This window comes from Peromyscus eremicus, chromosome 3, assembly GCF_949786415.1.
Source record: "Peromyscus eremicus chromosome 3, PerEre_H2_v1, whole genome shotgun sequence".
In the NCBI taxonomy this organism is placed as follows: Eukaryota; Metazoa; Chordata; class Mammalia; order Rodentia; family Cricetidae; genus Peromyscus; species Peromyscus eremicus.
In genome coordinates this window covers 131,801,479-131,819,877 of record NC_081418.1, presented here as the reverse complement: position 1 = coordinate 131,819,877, position 18,399 = coordinate 131,801,479, and the positions used below count along the sequence as shown (strand labels likewise).

The window sequence follows — 18,399 nt, the reverse complement described above, 5'->3', positions numbered from 1 at the left end:
ATCCAAATCTGAGTCCTCTGGAAGAGGAACCAGTGCTCTTTACTGTTAAGCCACCTCTCTAGCTCCCGTCTATACAATTAAAATATGGCTGAATCAATAAAACGTGTCTTTTTATGACAAAGGAAATATAACTGCTTCATTCAATAGATATTAACTGCTGACTAACTTAGACACAGGCACTGTTGTACACATAGTATAGAGCAAGGTGATTTCTTTGAAGTCTTAGTGTAGCACGAATCCTACTTGGTCTTAATAATAAAAACCTGGAGCCAGGTATTGGGGTAAATGCTCAAAGATAGAGAGACAAAGGAGCAAGCCACGGCCTCCTCTCACCTCGCCAACTCCTCAGCCAAAAAGGGTGAACTCCTGTCTCCTCCTGCCTTATATTCTTCTCTCTGTACAGCCATATCACTCCCTGTCTCCACCTCCCCAGTGCTGGGATTAAAGGTGTGTGCCACCACTGCCTGGCTTCTATGGTTAACTAGTGGCTAGTTGCATACTCTGATCTCCAGGCAAGCCTTATTTGTTAGAGCACAAACAAAATATTACCACATTTTGCAATCAAAGAACCAGATTATATCCCTTGTTCCTCCCTTTCTTTCTTGGGGATGGGGAGGAGGGGAATGTGTCATGATATGTGTACATGGAGGTCAGAAGACAACTTGTGGAAGGTGGTCCACACCCTGGAGTGCATGGGTCTCGGGATGGAACTGAAGTCAGCAGACTTGATGGAATGCACTTTCACCTACTGAGCCATCTTGCTGGACCCCATACATTTTAATATGTAGATAGTAATAAAGAAAAAATATTTCAATTAGTTAGATATTCTAAATGTAAAATAGGACAACCCAACAGAGAACGAGCAAAGGCGAGAAAAGGCATATTAGTTAGCAGTAGTAACCATATATAAACCGTATATATAGAATCAAAACTAAAACAAAGGCCCAGGGAGATGGCTCAGCAGATAAAAGTGCTTTCTATATAAATATTGAAGACTCACATTAGATGCGCAGGAATGGTAGTGGGCTTAATACAGCACTTGAGAGCTACAGAAAGGGAATCCCCAGGGCAAGCTGGCTAGCTGGACTAGCTGAAGAGGAGGAGAGCTCCAGGTTCAGAAAGAAACCCTGCCTCAGCAAATGCCCCTGTACAAATGTGTGCCCACAGATGAACGTGAATATGTAAGTTCATGCACACTATAAAAGGAAGGAAGGAAGGGAGGGAAGGAGGGAGAGAGGAGAGAGGGAGGGAGGGAGGGAGGGAGGGAGGGAGAAAAGAAGAGGGAAAGGAAAGATTAAGAACTGGGAGGAGAATGTGGTGGAAAAGGTTCAAGCCTGGCAAATATTAATGCCCCCCACCCCCTTTTTTTGAATCAGGTCTCCATGTAACCCAGGGTGACCTTGAACTTCTGACTCTCTGTGATGGCTATTCATGATTGTCAACTTGACTATATCTGGAATGAACTACATACAATCCAGCACTACATAAGTGATATTTATTGAAACGAGATAAATAAGAAGGTATCAGGTGAGGGTACACCTAAAGAAAGGGGTATACTTCCTGATATATTCCAACACTTACTAGTAGTCAAGCTAAGATGGTTTAAAAAAAAAAAAATTAAAGAGGAAAAAAGAAAAGAGAATCGAATTGTGGTATCACATGTACCTTTAGAAGAAAATGACATACACCTTTGAGATTTTTATATGATCATTAACTAATAATAGTCCTGAAAATGTCAGAGCCCCGATTTAAAGCTCATGTATTATTAGTTACTTATCACTACACTCTGAGATTCTTTTTATTAACATGACACTTAAAATACATTTGTGTTAGATGGGGGCTCTGACCAAAAATTAGTATAGATAAGAATAATTCTAAGCTGCTCATAGTTCAAGATAAAAACTAAGAATAAAGCCAAGGGGCTGGAGAGATGATGGTTCAGTGGTTATGAGCACTAGCAGGGGCTGCTCTTTCAGAGGACCCAAGTTTGACTCCTAGCACCCACGTGGTGGATAACCACCAACTGTAACTGCAGCTCCAGGGGATTGGATGCCCTCTCCTGGTCTCCATAGGTAATGCACACACAGTGCACAGGCATACATGCAGGCAAAACTTAAAAAAAAAAAAAAAGTCAAGAGATTGCCTACTAAAGAACCTTAGATAGCATATATATGAGGAAAAGGAAATCATAGGACCAAACACTAGTCTATACATACAATTCTACTAAGTCGGAACACAAGCTCAGAAACAAAAACCATTATTTAAAAAAAAAAAAGAATTAAATGTTTCACCTTTACTTGTCGAGTTTGGCTGATGACACACGGAAGACTAAAAAGCTGCTGGACAAAGGCCTTCAATTCTTCTACTGTCAGTTTGGTCCGAGTCTTCCCACTATCTGAGCTCTGCCTGATATGAAATAATATTGAGACACAGAAAAATATGGTCATTTTGTTATCAAATGGGGCTCCTGCTCTCTTTAAAATTCAACCCTTAGAAATCTTAGAATTCTAGTGCTGAATAATTCTCCTGCAGATAATTATCAAAAAGTACAACTGGCCAAGTGACAGTCCTTCTAGTCTATACTGCTATATGTTAGAAACATTAAATAAATTAGGATGGTGGAACACTGAGCTCACTGAGAAAATGAAATCCTTGTGTCGTAAGAGGCTCACACTGGGAACACGGGGTTTTTAGCTGCCTTAGATTAATGAACCTCCTGGATCTATCTTAAATTCTTTTTTGTTTTAAAGATACTTTTATTTTATGTGTATGGATGATTTGCTTGCATGTATGTCTGTGTACCACATGAGTGCAGTGCTCAAGAAGACAGAAGAAGGCACCAGGTCTCTTAGAACTGGAACCACGTGGGTACTAGGAATTGAACTTGGGTCCTTTGGAAGAACAGTCTTAACCACTAAGCCATCTCTTCAGTCCCCCAAAATCTTTTAAATATACATTTTTTTCAAAAAGGGTCCTCAAGCTTTTATCAGACTCTCCAAAGAAGTCAATGTCCTAAAAACAAGTTAATGTCCACTAGAAAATGTCATTAGATTTAAAAAAACAAAAACCAAAAACAAAAAAATCAAATGTTAAAACTTAAAATCCAATGAAAAATACTATAGAAAAAGCCACATAGAGGAATATATTAAACAACTACAAAATAATACCACAGAAAATGTTTATTAAAGAAAGGAAGGCTGGAAGGAGAAAGAAGTGAACAAGTCACCTAGATGTGACAGGAAGAAAACTCCAAGCTGAATGAAGAGCAAATGGGAACCCTAAACAAGAATATACCAACTGAAGCCGGGCGGTGGTGGCGCACGCCTTTAATCCCAGCACTCGGGAGGCAGAGGCAGGCGGATCTTTGTGAGTTCGAGGCCAGGAAAGGCGCAAAGCTACACAGAGAAACCCTGTCTCAAAAAAAAAAAAAAAAAAAAAAAAAAAAAAAAAAAAAAAAAAAAAAAAAGAATATACCAACTGTATGAAGAACAGCAGGTCAAAGAGTGTTGCAGAATGAATGGAACAAGAGTTTGTTGAAGGTAAAAAATGTAAAATTAGAAATATAACTTCTCCTTAAAAAGTAAATCAGTTCTAATAAAAGGTAGAAAATAAAGCTAATCACTTGAACTCAAAATATTTTATTCAGATCTCATGTTGTTACAAGACCTTAATTTGCTGGATGTTGTGTTGTGGTACACACCTTTAATTCCAGCACTCATGAGACACAGGTAGGTAGATCTCTGTGAGCTTGAGCCTATGTGTCTATGTTCTTAATTACTTCAGATAAAGTTAAATATACAGTTAAGTCTTTGTCCCAAAGACACTAACTACATAAACTTCAGTGTTATTTTCAGCATTGAAACTAGAAGGTCAACTTGCTGTTTTCTTGGTGTAGTTTACAATTCACTTAAATTTAAAGAGCTTTTTACAATTTATGAACATGGAGAAAGAGAGTGGGTAGTGAGGAAGGATGGGAAGTTACTAGGGATTGAAGAGACATGGCCATGAGGTGAAAATAACACAAGGCCTCAAGGGCCAATTAAAACTGGAAGAACAGGAGTCCAGGGGAGAACTAGACTCTTCTTAGTTTTACCTGTGTTTTTGCTTTTTGCTCAGAAGCAGCTGAGCCACAGAACCACAAGTCTCAGCTTCTTTTACTGCATCCCTGAGCTTTCGAAAGAGATCATTCTCTGGGTATTTCCTATCCTCAGCATCTTCCAGCATTACTCTCAATTCAATCAAATCTGTAAAGATAAATACGATGATAGACACAAAAAGCCACTCTACAATAGTCACAAAGCTTACTCTAGAGTCACTAACATACTAGTAGAAACGATGAAACTTTGACAGTCTCCAATGTTAAAGCTTCTGACCAGATGATTATTCTAAATAGATGACTTCACTGACATAAAGTATGTTTGATCTCTCTCCTTCATCCCTATTCCCTCCCTCCCTCTCTACCTACCCTCTTCTTTATCTCGAAAACAATCAAAAATCAAAGGCTTTCAGTGTCACTGAACTAAATTTGACTCCCTAAAATACATACCTATTACAATTTATCTGTCCCATTTTATGTCAGCCTTTTCATTTAAAAAGGGATTCTCACTGGGTATGGTGGCATGGTCCTGTAACCTTAGCCATGACACCAGGGAAAGAAAGGTTATGAAACTGAGGGTAGACAGGGCAATGAAGCACATTTCCAGATCAGGAGAGACTATCTTAAAACTAGGCATGCTTACAGCCATAGCAAATGACCGTGCTATCTTATCACAGAAGGTAAGTTTATCAGGTCTGCTTAGTACACGGATGAGAGAAAACTAAGTGTATATTCAACTATGACATTATAAGCTGGGACTTCCATTAGTTAATGGAGAACAAAAACATTCAATTAAAGGTTTCTCTTAGTGACAATTTTTCATAACAAAGGAGGAAACTTAACCTTTCTTATGGTTGAAGCTAGCTGATAATGCTTCTGTAACACGACTGACCCACGTGTCATAGGATTGCGCCCTTACTTTTACACCATAAAGTAGAGAAGGAAGGTCTTCTAGTGGGTAGCGGTACCTACAAAAATAAATAAATAAATAAAATAAGTAAAAGCTTCCAAATAAAACAATCTGAAACGAGAAAAATCAAAGAAACTCAGTTTCAATGCAGAGAGAGGCAAGAAACACACGGCATTAACTGGCCACAAAACTTATTACAGTTAGGCTGGTTAAGGGCTAATTTCAAAAGCCTAGTTCCTCATTTGGGAAGTAAATAATCAAGGAAGAGTTATTTGTTTAGGAACAGGAAAGAAAGCAAAGAATAACATTAAGATGTGGTTTTCTTGCCAGGTAGTGGCACACATCTTTAATCTCGGCACTCAGAAGGCAGAGGTAGGTGGATCTCTGTGAGTTCAATGCCAGCCTGGCCTATAGAGCGAGTACCAGGACAGCCGGGGCTACACAGAGAAACCCTGTCTCAAACAAAACAAAATAAACCAACTAACCAGAGGATAATGTGCAATAACTTTTTAAATACCTAAGACATTTGTTCTGCATGGGGCAGGAGCACAAATCTGTTGGATGGTACAGACATACAAGTCGCTCCGGATTACAGGAGCAGGTGAGAGCTGAGAGAAAACATGTGGTTCTGCATGCTGAACACTGTCGCTCATCATCAGGAACAAGTTCAAAAACTTCTTCTTCTGACATCACGACACCCTGGAATATAATTTATATCATCAGATCAGGTCTCAACTGAAACAAAGCAGTATCTTAAAAGGAATTAAAAATTAGGCATGGTGGCACATTCCTTTAATCCCAGCACTCAGAAGACAAAAGCAGTCAGAGCTCTGTGGGTTCCAGGGTAGCCAGGACTACATAGTGAGACCCTATCTTTAAAAAAAAAAAAAAAAAAAAAAAAAAAGATATAAAATTATATCAATAGAAACAGCACAAAAGATTAAGAAAAGGTCAAAAGTTAAACAAACCTGAAAACAACTAGCATGTGAGGAGATGAGGGAGAAGACAGAGTAGTCCCATCTGACAGTCTACAATCACACAACTTGCATGAAAACAATACCAGCGACACCAACAATCCAGGATTTATTTTCCTTGTTTAAAGTAATTGATTGGGGGAGGGGGGGAATTAGGTGGCTCACTGGGTAGACTTGCTTGCATGAAGGCCTAATTTCCTTGAATTCAATGTCTGGATTTCACAAGGTAGCAGAAGAGAACCAATTTTTGAGAGTTGTCCTCTGACTTCCACATGCACCATGGAACACAGATGCTTATATTCACATACATTTATGTATCAAATAAGAAAAAAATTCAACAGTACCAGAGCCAGAAGGCTCACATCTCTAATCTGAGCACTTGAAAGGCCAAGGCAAGAGTATTGCCAGGATTGCCACAGCTTCAAGGCCACTCCTGGCTTCATAGTCAGTTCTAGGCCAGTCTGAGCTACAGTAAGAATCTGTCTCAAAAAGTAAGAAAATGGGGGCTGGAGAGATGGCTCAGTGATCAAGAGCACTTACTGTTCTTGCAGAGGACCTAGGTTCAGTTCCTATCACCTACATGGTGGCTCACAAGTGTATTTAACTCTGGTTCCATGACACCTGATAACCTCTTTTGGCCTCTGTGGGTACCTGGCACGAATTTAGTGCATAGGCAAAACGCGCGCGCACGCGCACGCGCACACACACACACACACACACACACACACACACACATCAAATCTCAAATCAGAATGGCTAAGATCAAGAAAACAACTGGGGCTGGAGAGATGGCCCAGCGGTTAAGAACACTGAGTATTCTTCCAGAGGACCTAGACTCAATATCCGGCATCCATGTCATGCACAACTATTTTGTAACTCTGGTTCCAAGGCATCCAACACCTTCTTCTACCCTCCAAGGGCACTGCATGCATGTGCTGCACATATATACATGCAGGCAAAACACTCCTACACATCAGGAACAAACAAACAAACAAAACAACTGACAACAAATACAAAGATGTGGGAAAGGAGAACCCTCAACTCACTGCTGGTGGGACTCTGAACAGTTCAGCCAATCTGGAAATCAGTTGGAGAGTTCTCAAAAAGCTGAAAATAAATCTTCCTTATGACCCAGTTATACCACTAACTTGGCACATGCCCAAAGGACTTGACATTCTTTTTCATAGATATTTATTCAGCCATGATCATTGCTGCTCTATCCACAATAGCTAGGGAATGGCAACAACCTAAATGTCCTTCAACTGATGAATGGATAATGAAAATGATTTTCATATAGATAATGGAATACTATTCAGCTGTAAGAAAAATGAAATCATGAAGGCTGCAGGTAAATGGAAGGAACTAGAAAACATTATACTGAGTGAGGAAACCTAGACCCAGAAAGACAAACACTGCAAGTTCTCTCTTAATTGTGGCTCCTAGCTCTGAATCTTCAGATGTAAGTATATAACCTGGAGAAACCAGAGAAACCAGGAAAGAAAAAGAGGATCGCCGTGGGTGGTGATGGCATGGGCATAATTCTAGAGAGAATAGCAGTACCCAGGTGCTATGAAGGAGGAAATAGAAAACATAGGGGAAAGGGGGACAATACTGAGGGAGAAGAAACAAAGAGGGATAAATAACACTAAGGATATTTGTAAAAGCTACAGAGAATCATACTATTTATCTAAAATTATAAAAATATACGTAAGTATATGTAGACACACACCCCAATAAGACACACACACACAGTTTAAATAAAGTTATATGACACTTGATAATGTTCCCCTTAAGTGCCACAGTATCTAACAAAAAAACCCATTACTAGACATGAAAAAGAAATCTCCTTTCAAGTTGCTGGTCAAGTGAATTTAAGCGACTCCCAAAAGAATAAAGGCTAACATCATCCTTGGTTGCCTATCAGAAGTTGAAGTTAAGTCCCTATTGCTGAAGATACCATACACTTTGGAAACAGCATTCAGAAAAATCAAGTTCAATCTCACCCAAAAGCCTCCTCCCGGAGGCCTAGCTCTCAGAATACCAGAAGGAACTATGCAGGCTGCCAAAGGAGAAATGCAGTCAATAGTCCTACCCAGCTGTGACACTTACAAAGCACAACGACATAATGACCAACACAAGCAAGATGGCACCCAAGGTTCAATGGTGGCACTTGTACTGTGGCAGTAACTAACAGTTGCCTAACTGGACTTAAGGCCCACTCAACAGGAGGAATTCACACCCACTACTGTAAACCTAGCCAATGATCAGAGAAGAATCTATTACTTTACTAAACTAGGATAATTTCTAGCTGCATCTTAAATACTTAGCTTTATAATCACTGCTTAAGTGTAGCTTCCATCCCTCATCAAAGAAGTTTCTTTTTGCAGTAGGCAGAGACCATTACAAAAAGCCCTAACTAGCCAAAATGGAGACAACAACTGACTATGGGTTGCCCAGACCCAAATGACTCACCTACAATATAAACCCTTCACTCAAAGCTCAGGAAACATTGTGGAAGGGGGGCAAGGAAAGACAGATGATCAGAGTGTCTGCTAGGAGATGTACCTTCTATATACGACAGGGAAGTTGCACTCATGGAATTTCAACAAAATGGTAGCCTATAAACAAGACCTGAATAATGACACCACCAGCTGACATGCCAATGTGGATGGGGAAATCTCACAAGCCCCGTCCCTCCATCCCCCATTAAGAGCTACAGGCAATTAATGACAGCTCAGGGAGAGAATCAGTCTTCCCAGCAATGAGTCCTCTAATTGGTTATCTAAATACTACGTAGTCAGCCCTAAAAACATATATGTACAAGCAAAAGAAAATGAACTCAAGCCAGGCAGTGGTGGAGCACGCCTTTAATCCCAGTACTCAGGAGGCAGAAGCAGTTGGATCTATGTGAGTTCGAGGCCAGCCTGGTCTACAAAGTGAGTTCCAGAACAGGCTCCATAAAGCTACACAGAAAAACCCCATCTCAAAAAACCAAACCAAACCGAACAAATGAACTCAGCAGGTTGTACTCATATATTAACTCATATATATGTACCAATAATAATTAAAGAAAAAGAGGTCATGAATTTGAGGGGTGTGTGCGTGTGTGGGATGGTACGAGGAGCAGGGAATGATAGAAATACAGTTCATATATATATAAAATTTATAAGAACAAAAAATAAAACAAAACAGCTATTTAAAAGAGGAAAGAAATGTACTCAGTATACTTACCATTTGTACAACTGATTCCCTTAATCGTGTTTCTTCTTCAGTCATGAGAGTCAATTCTTTGCAAACCATGGCAGCCAGCCCTACATCTAAGCATTCTGGATCAGCTGCCATCTTGAAAATGAGTTCCTCATGTGAAAAGACACAATGGCGCCTTAGCCGTCGATAGTGATTTACACACTGACGTCCAATGGGCAACTAAAAACAACAGATTTCCAAATTAAATTACTTATGATATATCTAGCACAGAACCTCTATTACCTTCAGGTATACACTTTTATTAGAAAGAATATAAAGTAAATCCTATCTAAACATAAAACATAACATAAATAGTAATTCTCTGTAACCCAGCCAAAATTTCACAGGTCTTTCCCCAGATGATGTCCATAAGCTGAGATGCTAAGTTTCTGCCCTGAGCTGCAGATTTTTGTATATACCATTGTATATACCAAGAAACTGAAGAAGGCTAGGCCTACTGACACATGTCTTTAATCCCAGCACTGGGGAGGCAGAGGCAGGCCAGCCTGGTTTACATAGTGAGACCCTGTCTTGAGAAAAACAAAACAAAACTAAAAAGAAACAAAAGAGCAGGACAGGGTGGCATAAAGTTATAATTCCATCATTTGGGAGGTAGAAAGATCAGGAGTTCAAGGCCATCCTTTGCTCATTTGAGGCCAGCCTGGGGCACATAAGACTCCATTAAAAAAAAAAAAAAAAAAGAATGAAAAAAAAAAAAATGAAGTGCCTGGTTACATGAGGCAGCAAACTCTTAACCAAGTCTAACACAGTGCTACCCTTAAGCAAAAAAGAAAATATATTGTAAAAAAAAAAAAAAAAATTAAAGTTCAGGTCATAAAGTATTAAGTGGAAGTATTCAAACTTTAAGATTCCATAGAACAAAAAGAAAAGTATTATCAGAAAGGGCAAAAAATGAAAAAGAAAGAAGGGTTATTACTTATACAATATATATAGTGTGATTTGTCATTTTTTAAAAGTAATAAACAGGAAATTCTTTTAGTAACAAGCAGGCTTACATAAAGAGACTCTAAAACTGTGAAATCACTAGAGAATATACTTTATTTTCTCTAACAGTAAAATAAAATAAGCGACTATAAATGATCACTTTTCACAAATCAACAGATACACACATGTAGTTGGAGTACAGCATGCCCTTAGCAAGCATAGGCCTGGGTTAGAACGGCATCACCAATAAAACAAACTCAAATACAAAGTCTCCTTAAGATGGAATCTGAAAATTTCTACAGCCAGTTTGTAAACCAAATTATGACAAACTACACATACTCTCTCATTTCATATTTCCTATACTCAGTGAAAACATTATGGTGGCGAAAGCTATCTTATTTAAATTTGAAAACTGTAACACAATGGAGGAAAATAAGAAAATGGACCTTTAAGAGTCTTTTAGAATTCTCTTCCATTTTGAGAAAGGCAGAAAGGAATCAGGCTCACAGAGTGTATGAGAGAATTATCTGAATCAAAGTGTAGTTGCACCCATTAAACAATCCAAGAAAATGTATTTGAACTTGTAGATAGCAACCAGTTGTCTAGAAATGGCATACAGCTCTTTTGTAACTTACCCTGTACCCCTTCAGGGTTTCTGACACCGTAGCCCAGTCTGACCTCAAACTCATGGCAATCCTCTTGCCTCAACCTACCAAGTGCTAGGAAGACAGACATGAGCCACCAGGCCTGGCTCACATTTTATCCTAAACATTTATTCTTTAAGCATTTCTCACATAGCTACAAGACAAAAGCAAGTAGAACCACCAAACTAGAGTTTCTGCAGTCCTTAATTATTATAACATGTGAGAAAGCCAAAACTGATACTTACTGCAACTTATAAAAAAGTTAGCCCTACAGCCCTAGAGACAAAACTGTTGTTAAGTTTTCATTCGTATCATAACCTTCATCTTCAAAGTACTCTCAACTCTAACATTTAACTTGTTCAAGGTTAGTAAGTCAATCTATTAGTGTCTTGACACACAAGGTGAAAAAGACTTAGGCCCTTGGGCTGATAAAATGATTCAGCAGGACAAGGCACTTTGCTGCCAAGCTTGATGACCTGAATTCAATCCCTGGGACCCACATGGTAGAAGTATAACCAACTCCTGCAAGATGTCTTCTGACTTCCACATGCATGCTGTGGCACATATACCAAATGTAAAACAAAACAAAAAAACTCAACAAAATCCAAAAATCTTAGGACCACTAAAATTAAAAGTTCCTCAAGATCAATTATGAGTGTTAGCTAGGTATGGTGGTGCACACCTTTAATGTCAGGAGGCAGAGGCAGGTGGATCCGAGTTTAAAGCCAACCTAGTCTATATAGGGGGTTCCAGGCCAGTTAGGACTACATAGTAAGACCTTGCCTCAAATAAATAAATAATAAATAGATAAATAAATGAAGTCCATTATTAGTGAGTATGTTAAAGACATTGAAATCATCTTCAACTCTTACCTGAATCATCCTGCATCCTATCTTGTAGCTATCCAGCATTGTGTAAATCATATTATTAGCTATTTTTAAAAGAGCTCAGGCCCAAAGCAAACCCTTAACTGAATCTTAATTACGCTGTATTATATGATTCCATAGCCAAATAAGGAAGGAGTTTTAAATACTGAACCAAAACAAGACAACTCACAGAGCCCAGAAGTTCAAGGGCAGGGTAGGCAACTCAGCAAAGCTACACATCAAAACATAAAATACTACCCACTGTATTACTATATTTTCTCTGTATGATTATGAAATGTAGTAACAGATTAAGTTACCCACAGAAAAATGTAAGATCAGTGTTACTAAAGGGATCCCCCACCAAAAATGTTAAAAGGTCAAAGAACTCAGCATCACTGGGGAAGAAAAATAAAGCCAGTGTATTTTAAGTATTCAATCTTTGGCAGTCTTTTCTCAATCATGATGCAGCCATAACTAATTGCGTTTTGATATAGCAATTGTTGCATTATCATTCATACATTTTAAGATTCAAAAGTGCTCAGAGAAAATGAAGATAGAGGTAGCATGTATTCCCCTCAGGAAAAGAATAAACAAATAACTGCCTATTTAAATGCAAACATACCAGGGAAAATAATGAATAAACAATGCAATGAAATTGCTAAATTCTAATAGCTATTCCAATAAACCCTGAAATACTCATGGACCCAACCAAAACCCAGCTAAGTAAAATACTGCATTTTATAGGGGTGTTAGTAGACGTACAACAGCCACGTGCTATAGAACAGACCCAGTCAGCAGTACAGAAGTTCACAGCTTCAGCAAAGTTGTATCCCTGGTTAAATCCAGAGTGATAGGCACGAGGAAATGTCACAACGAACTCTCCAGCACACTGATTAGTCCTGTACACCTAAATGCAAATTAGGAACAGGGATTAAAAGAAAAGGAAAAAAAAAAAAAAAAAAGACAGGTCCACTCAGATAATTTTAAAACTATTTTCTAAAACTGGAAATAACAGCGCTTAACTTCTACATATCAGAAATAATAACAGGATTTAAGAAATAGCTAGAACTGCTGGGCAGTGGTGGCGTACACCTTTAATCCCAGCACTTGGGAAGCAGAGGCAGGTAGATCTTTGTGAGCTCAAGGCCAGCCGGGTCTACAGAGCTAGTTCCAGGACAGCCAGGGCTACACCAAGAAACCTTGTCTGAAAAAACAAAATGAAACAAAAAGCTAGAACTATTTTCTTAAAATTCTGATTAACATTACAATATATAACAAGAATTAGCAGCCAAAAGAAATTCTCAAACAGAAAATGGCACTCTCTTTCTAAGTAAAAAGCTAGAACTATTTTCTTAAAATTCTGATTAACATTACAATATATAACAAGAATTAGCAGCCAAAAGAAATTCTCAAACAGAAAATGGTACTCTCTTTCTAAGTTAAAATTTCTACACTTAATGGTGAATGTCTATAATCCTAGCACTTGGGAGGTAGAAACAGGAAGAACACAGAATCCACATCATTCATTGCTACAAGCTTGGGCCAAATAAGATCCTGTTTAAAATTATTTTTTTTCTTATCGCTTCTCGGCCTTTTGGCTAAGATCAAGCGTAGTATCTGTTCTTATCAGTTTAACATCTGATACGTCCTCTATCCGAGGACAACATATTAAATGGATTTTTGTAATCGGGAGTTGGACTAGGAGCTTGCTCTGTCCACTCCACGCATCGACCTGGTATTGCAGTGTCTCCGGGAACGGTGCACCCCTCGGGGGGGGGGGGGGGGATTATTTTTTTTCTTTAAAAACTAAGAAAATCATTTTTTTTTGTTATAAACAGAAATAAGTAATTAAATTTCCTACAATCATCATATAATTTTTAGAAACTAAATCTATCAATTAATGTCATGAGATATCTATCCCCCAATCAGTTTTCTCAAATGTTACTATGTTTTGTGATAATACTATGAGTATTGTTTAATTAATTTGAATACCAGTTTCTTTTTTATTTTATTTATTTATTTAGGTTTTTCAAGACAAATTTTCTCTGTATTACAGCCCTGGCTGTACTGGGACTCTATCTGCAGACCAGGCTGGCCTGGAACTCAGAGATCCATCTGCCTATGCCTACTGGGACTCTATCTGCAGACCAGGCTGGCCTGGAACTCAGAGATCCATCTGCCTATGCCTCCAATTGCTGGGATTAAAGGAGTGTGCCACCAAGCCCAATTTAATACTAGCTTAATTAGGACTTTCAAAAATATCTTCTGACATTATAACCAAGTGATACATGTCAGTTTTTTAATTCAGGCAGAATTAGTATGTAAAAATATGAAACCTATTTCAAGACAGTGGCAATAATTGTTTTAAGTAGGTTTAACTTTAATAGGCTAAGTCCTAGTCTAAGTACACCTTTGGAAGACAACAGTAACATAAATTATTTTATCTACCTTTGCATTACAAGTATATGAAATAAATGTGGTAGCATAAACTCAGAACCTGGGAGGCAGAAACAGGAGGACCACAAGTTCAGTGCCAAACCTGCACAAAATAAATAAGTTCTGAGGGAATGTAGCTCAGTGGAAGAACAATTGTATAATGTGTACAAGGCCCTGAGTTCCAGCCTCAGCAGCTCAAAAAATAAAGAAAAAGAAAAGTTATAACGAACCGCAAACTGTATGTAGCAAGCTTATATAGCAAATTCCAGGCCAGCTGCTACCCAAGACTAGGTCTCAAAACAAAGAAAAACTCAGTCACAAACAAACAAACAAAAAAAGAAAAAACAAATCTGAGTTAAAAGGAGATTCCACAGTACATTTTTGTCATTATCTCCCCCATATACACACAGGGTTTCTTTTTTGTTTTTCGAGACAGGGTTTCTCTATGCAGCTTTTGAAGTCTATCCTGAAACTTGTTCTGTAGACCAGGTTGGCTTCGAACTCAGAGATCTGCCTGCCTCTGCCTCCAGAGTGCTGGGATTAAAGGTGTGCAGCCACCACTGTCCAATTATTATCTTCTATATAAATACATAAGTTAAACAAAACAAAATAAAATATAAAACCTGAAATCTCTTGGGCATGGACTCCCTGACTGGCATGCAGTACCATGCCCAGCTTTAAAAAAAAAAAAAAAAAAAAGAATCCTTTCCTAGTTAGCTTTAACTGTCAACTTGTCACAACACTGTCACCTGAGGAGTGTGTCAACTGAATAATGTCCTAGAATAGACTGGCCTATGGAAGAGGACTGTCTTGATTAATATAGGCTGGCCAGTGCACTACCCAGCTCCTACCATGTGATGGTACCGTTCCCTGGGAAGATGGTCCTGGGCTATATAAAAAAGATAGCTAAGCATCAGCCTGTCTTAGCCAACAAGAGGTATCTTCCATGGTTTCTGCAGTATTTTTTAGCTTTGATTTCTTTGGCCAGAGGTAATGCTGTGTTGTAACAGCAGTGCAGGGTTCTCTTTAACTTCTTGCCTTGATTTCTCTCAATGATGAACTTTGTATGATCTGGAATTTTAAGTTGATATAAACCCTTTCCTTAAGTTGTTTTGATCAGTTTTTTTTAATTACAGCAACAGAATGAAACTAGAACAGCTATCACTTTAAAGAACTTGATTAGTCTAGTTATGTAGGGAGAACACAGAACATCTGGGAGTCATGAGATAGTTCAATAGGTATAGGCCCTTGCTACCACTACTGATGACCTGAATTCTCCAGGACTCACATGGTATAATTAGAGAACAGACTCCTATAGCTGTTCTCCAAACTACTACACATGCACCATGGCACAAGGCATGAAAGATGGCTCAGCTGTCAAAGGATAGGCTCACAAACAAAAGCACAAAAAGCACAAAAGAAAATGCAATTAAAAACAACAACAACCCAGCACTCGGGAGGCAGAGCCAGGTGGATCTCTGTGAGTTCGAGGCCAGCCTGGTCTCCAAAGCAAGTTCCAGGAAAGGCGCAAAGCTACACAGAGAAATCCTGTCTCGAAAAATCCAAAAAAAAAAAAGTTTTAAAAGGGGGCTGGAGAGATGGCTCAGCAGTTAAGAGCAGTTACTGCTCTTTCAGTTTCCACCACCTGTTGGCAGCTGACAACAAGCTGTAATGCCTATTCCAGTGTCCTCTTCTGGCCTCTAAAGGCATCAGGAATGCACATAGGGCACATACATACATGAAACAAAACACTCATACACATAAAATAAAATAAACCTTAAAAAAATTCCCAAGGGCTGGAGAGATGGCTCATTCATTAAGAGCACTTACTGCTCTTGCAGAGGACCCAAGTCAGTTTCCACCACCCACATGGTGATTCACAACCATCCTCATCTGCAGTTCCAAGTGATCCATCCAAAGCCCTCTTCTAACTTTCTCAGGCACCCGCCATGTACATGGTGCACATACATACTTGCAGGCAAAACATTCATATACATGAAGTAAATCTTTAAAAAAAAATTTTGAAATCCCAAACATTTGGAAAATATACACAATACACATTTAAATATATATATGTGTGACACAGAGAAACATGTGTGTGTGTGAAAACTGAATGTCTTAATGAAAACAAAAATGTATTTTAAATTGAATGAAAATGACCATACAAGATATTTTTAAAAACTTCTCAAAGTCACAAAGAGTTGGGCATGGTGGTGTACACTTTTAATGCCAGCACTTGGGAGGAGGCAGAAGCAGGTAGATCTCTATGTGTCAGAGTCCAGCCTAGTCTATACAGTAAGCCCAGGCCACACAAGAGAGAGCTACCAAGTAACATTCTATCTAAAAACAAACAAACAAAACCCAACAACAACAGAAGCTTAAAAAGAATAAAGAATTAACAGTTTTTATTAAAAAACAGCCTATTCAAATAGGTAGCTGTAAGACATAATATATGATTCATACTTTAAAGCATCCCTTCTTAATCAGATTAAAGTTCTATTCAAGGTATAAATTCTAATTCGTCTATACTACAGGGACTTTTACATAGTTACAACCCCCCTTCCCAAATCAAAACAAAAACACCCTTGTGATTATATCTAATCAAAAGCTAGAAAATCTTTGAAAATGCTGAAAGAAGACACAAAAAGACTCACAGGCACACCATGTTCCATGAGCACATTTGGGTTCATGATGGTTACTAACTGATGTAGGAGATCAGGCTGTGATTCAAATAACTCAGGGGCCAGCTCCCTCATCACCTCCTCCAGTTGTTCTGCAGCATGAGATGGTACACCATACCATGTCTTTGGCTCGCCCCTAGCAAAAGAAATAACTGTTTAGCTAGGTAGAACATGGTACCAATGAAGCCAGGGTCTTTCATTCAAATCCACTAAATTATAATTAACCTTGTCATATTCCTGGCCATAGGTTATATGACCAGAATCCTGGCAACCATCCCATAAATATATGCTACTATTAATAACAGGAAATAAGGCAAGACTAGATGGACAAGATACACACTCACTGCCACTGGGAAAATCATCCAAAGCACATGAATGGGGTCTAGTAAAAGTACCTTTCAAACAGAAAAAAAATACCACCCCTAAGCTGGTGGTAAGAAAGCAGGCTGAGTAAGCCATGGAGAGTAAGCCAGTAAGTTCATTTTGAATACTAAATAGTTATAAACTATTAGGAAATAGTGCTGACTAGGTTTTACATAAACCTAACACAAGCTAGAGTCATTTTTGGAAGAGGGACTCTAAATTGGGAAAATGACCCCACCAGACTGACCAGTGGGCAAGCCTGTGGTACATTTTTCTTGATTGATGACTAAGGTAGGAGGGTGCAGCTCACCATGGGTGGTACTACCCCTAAGCTGGTGGTAAGAAAGCAGGCTGAGTAAGCCATGGAGAGTAAGCCAGTAAGGAGTACTCCCCTACAACCTCTGAATAAATTCCTGCCTCTAGATTTCTGCCCTGACTTCCTTGAATGACTGACTACAAGCTGTAACATGAAATAAATCCTTCCCTCCCCAAGTTGCTTTTGGTCATGGTATTTTATTACAGCGATAGAAACTCTATTTAATTAATCAAGCTATTTACAAAATAGCTATACTTCCTAATTCTCTTAAGTCAGAAGACTTTAGATGTCAGATCCCTGTTCCCTATAGGATTTACTGCAATGATAAGAATGTTTGGAGCAGGAGACTAGAGAGATTGCTCAGCAGTTGAGAGTACTTGCTGCTCCTGCAAGAATACCCAGGTTCAATTCCCAGCATCTACATAGGGCAGCACTCAACTTTCTGTAACTCTAGTTCCAGGGGACCTAAGGCCCTCTTCTGACCTCCACAGGCACCTGTACTCTTGTGGTGTACGCATGTGCACACACACTCACTCACACATGCACAGATTCATATCCATACACATAAACAGAATAAAAGAAATCTTTTAAAAAGCAGTATTTTAAAAAATATATTTTGTAGCCAGGTGGTGGCGGTGCATGTCTTTAACCCCAGCACTCAGCAGGCAGAGGCAGGTGGATCTCTGAGTTGAGGTCAGCCTGGTCTACAAAGTGAGTTCCAGGACAGCAAGGACTAAACAGAGAAATCCTGTCTTCAAAAAACAAAAACAAAAAACAAACAAACAAACAAAATTTTGTTTGTGCTGGTAAATCAAATAGCTCCTAATCACATATGACCATAAAGCACTTGAAATGTGCCTACTCCAACCGAGGTAGTAATTTTCAATTTCACTTACTCTTAATTAGTATTAGAAATGAAGAC

General features: G+C 38.8%; 1 protein-coding gene and 1 non-coding gene across 2 annotated transcripts in view; one reads left to right on the top strand and one right to left on the bottom strand.

Annotated features, from left to right (window-relative positions):
• The window catches only part of Kdm5a (lysine demethylase 5A), an 85,614-nt gene that overhangs the window by 34,070 nt on the left and 33,145 nt on the right, over positions 1-18,399 (bottom strand). Inside the window, exons 12-18 of the mRNA XM_059258497.1 lie at positions 16,772-16,934; positions 12,469-12,588; positions 9,212-9,406; positions 5,524-5,705; positions 4,940-5,064; positions 4,094-4,244; positions 2,292-2,406 (exon numbers count right to left, since the gene is read on the bottom strand). Of these exons, the coding sequence (XP_059114480.1) occupies positions 2,292-2,406; positions 4,094-4,244; positions 4,940-5,064; positions 5,524-5,705; positions 9,212-9,406; positions 12,469-12,588; positions 16,772-16,934 (1,051 nt within the window). The remainder of the gene's footprint in view (positions 1-2,291; positions 2,407-4,093; positions 4,245-4,939; positions 5,065-5,523; positions 5,706-9,211; positions 9,407-12,468; positions 12,589-16,771; positions 16,935-18,399) is intronic.
• LOC131907585 (U2 spliceosomal RNA) lies at positions 13,260-13,450 on the top strand. The gene has a single exon (XR_009378484.1). It is a non-coding gene; the product is annotated as a U2 spliceosomal RNA (small nuclear RNA).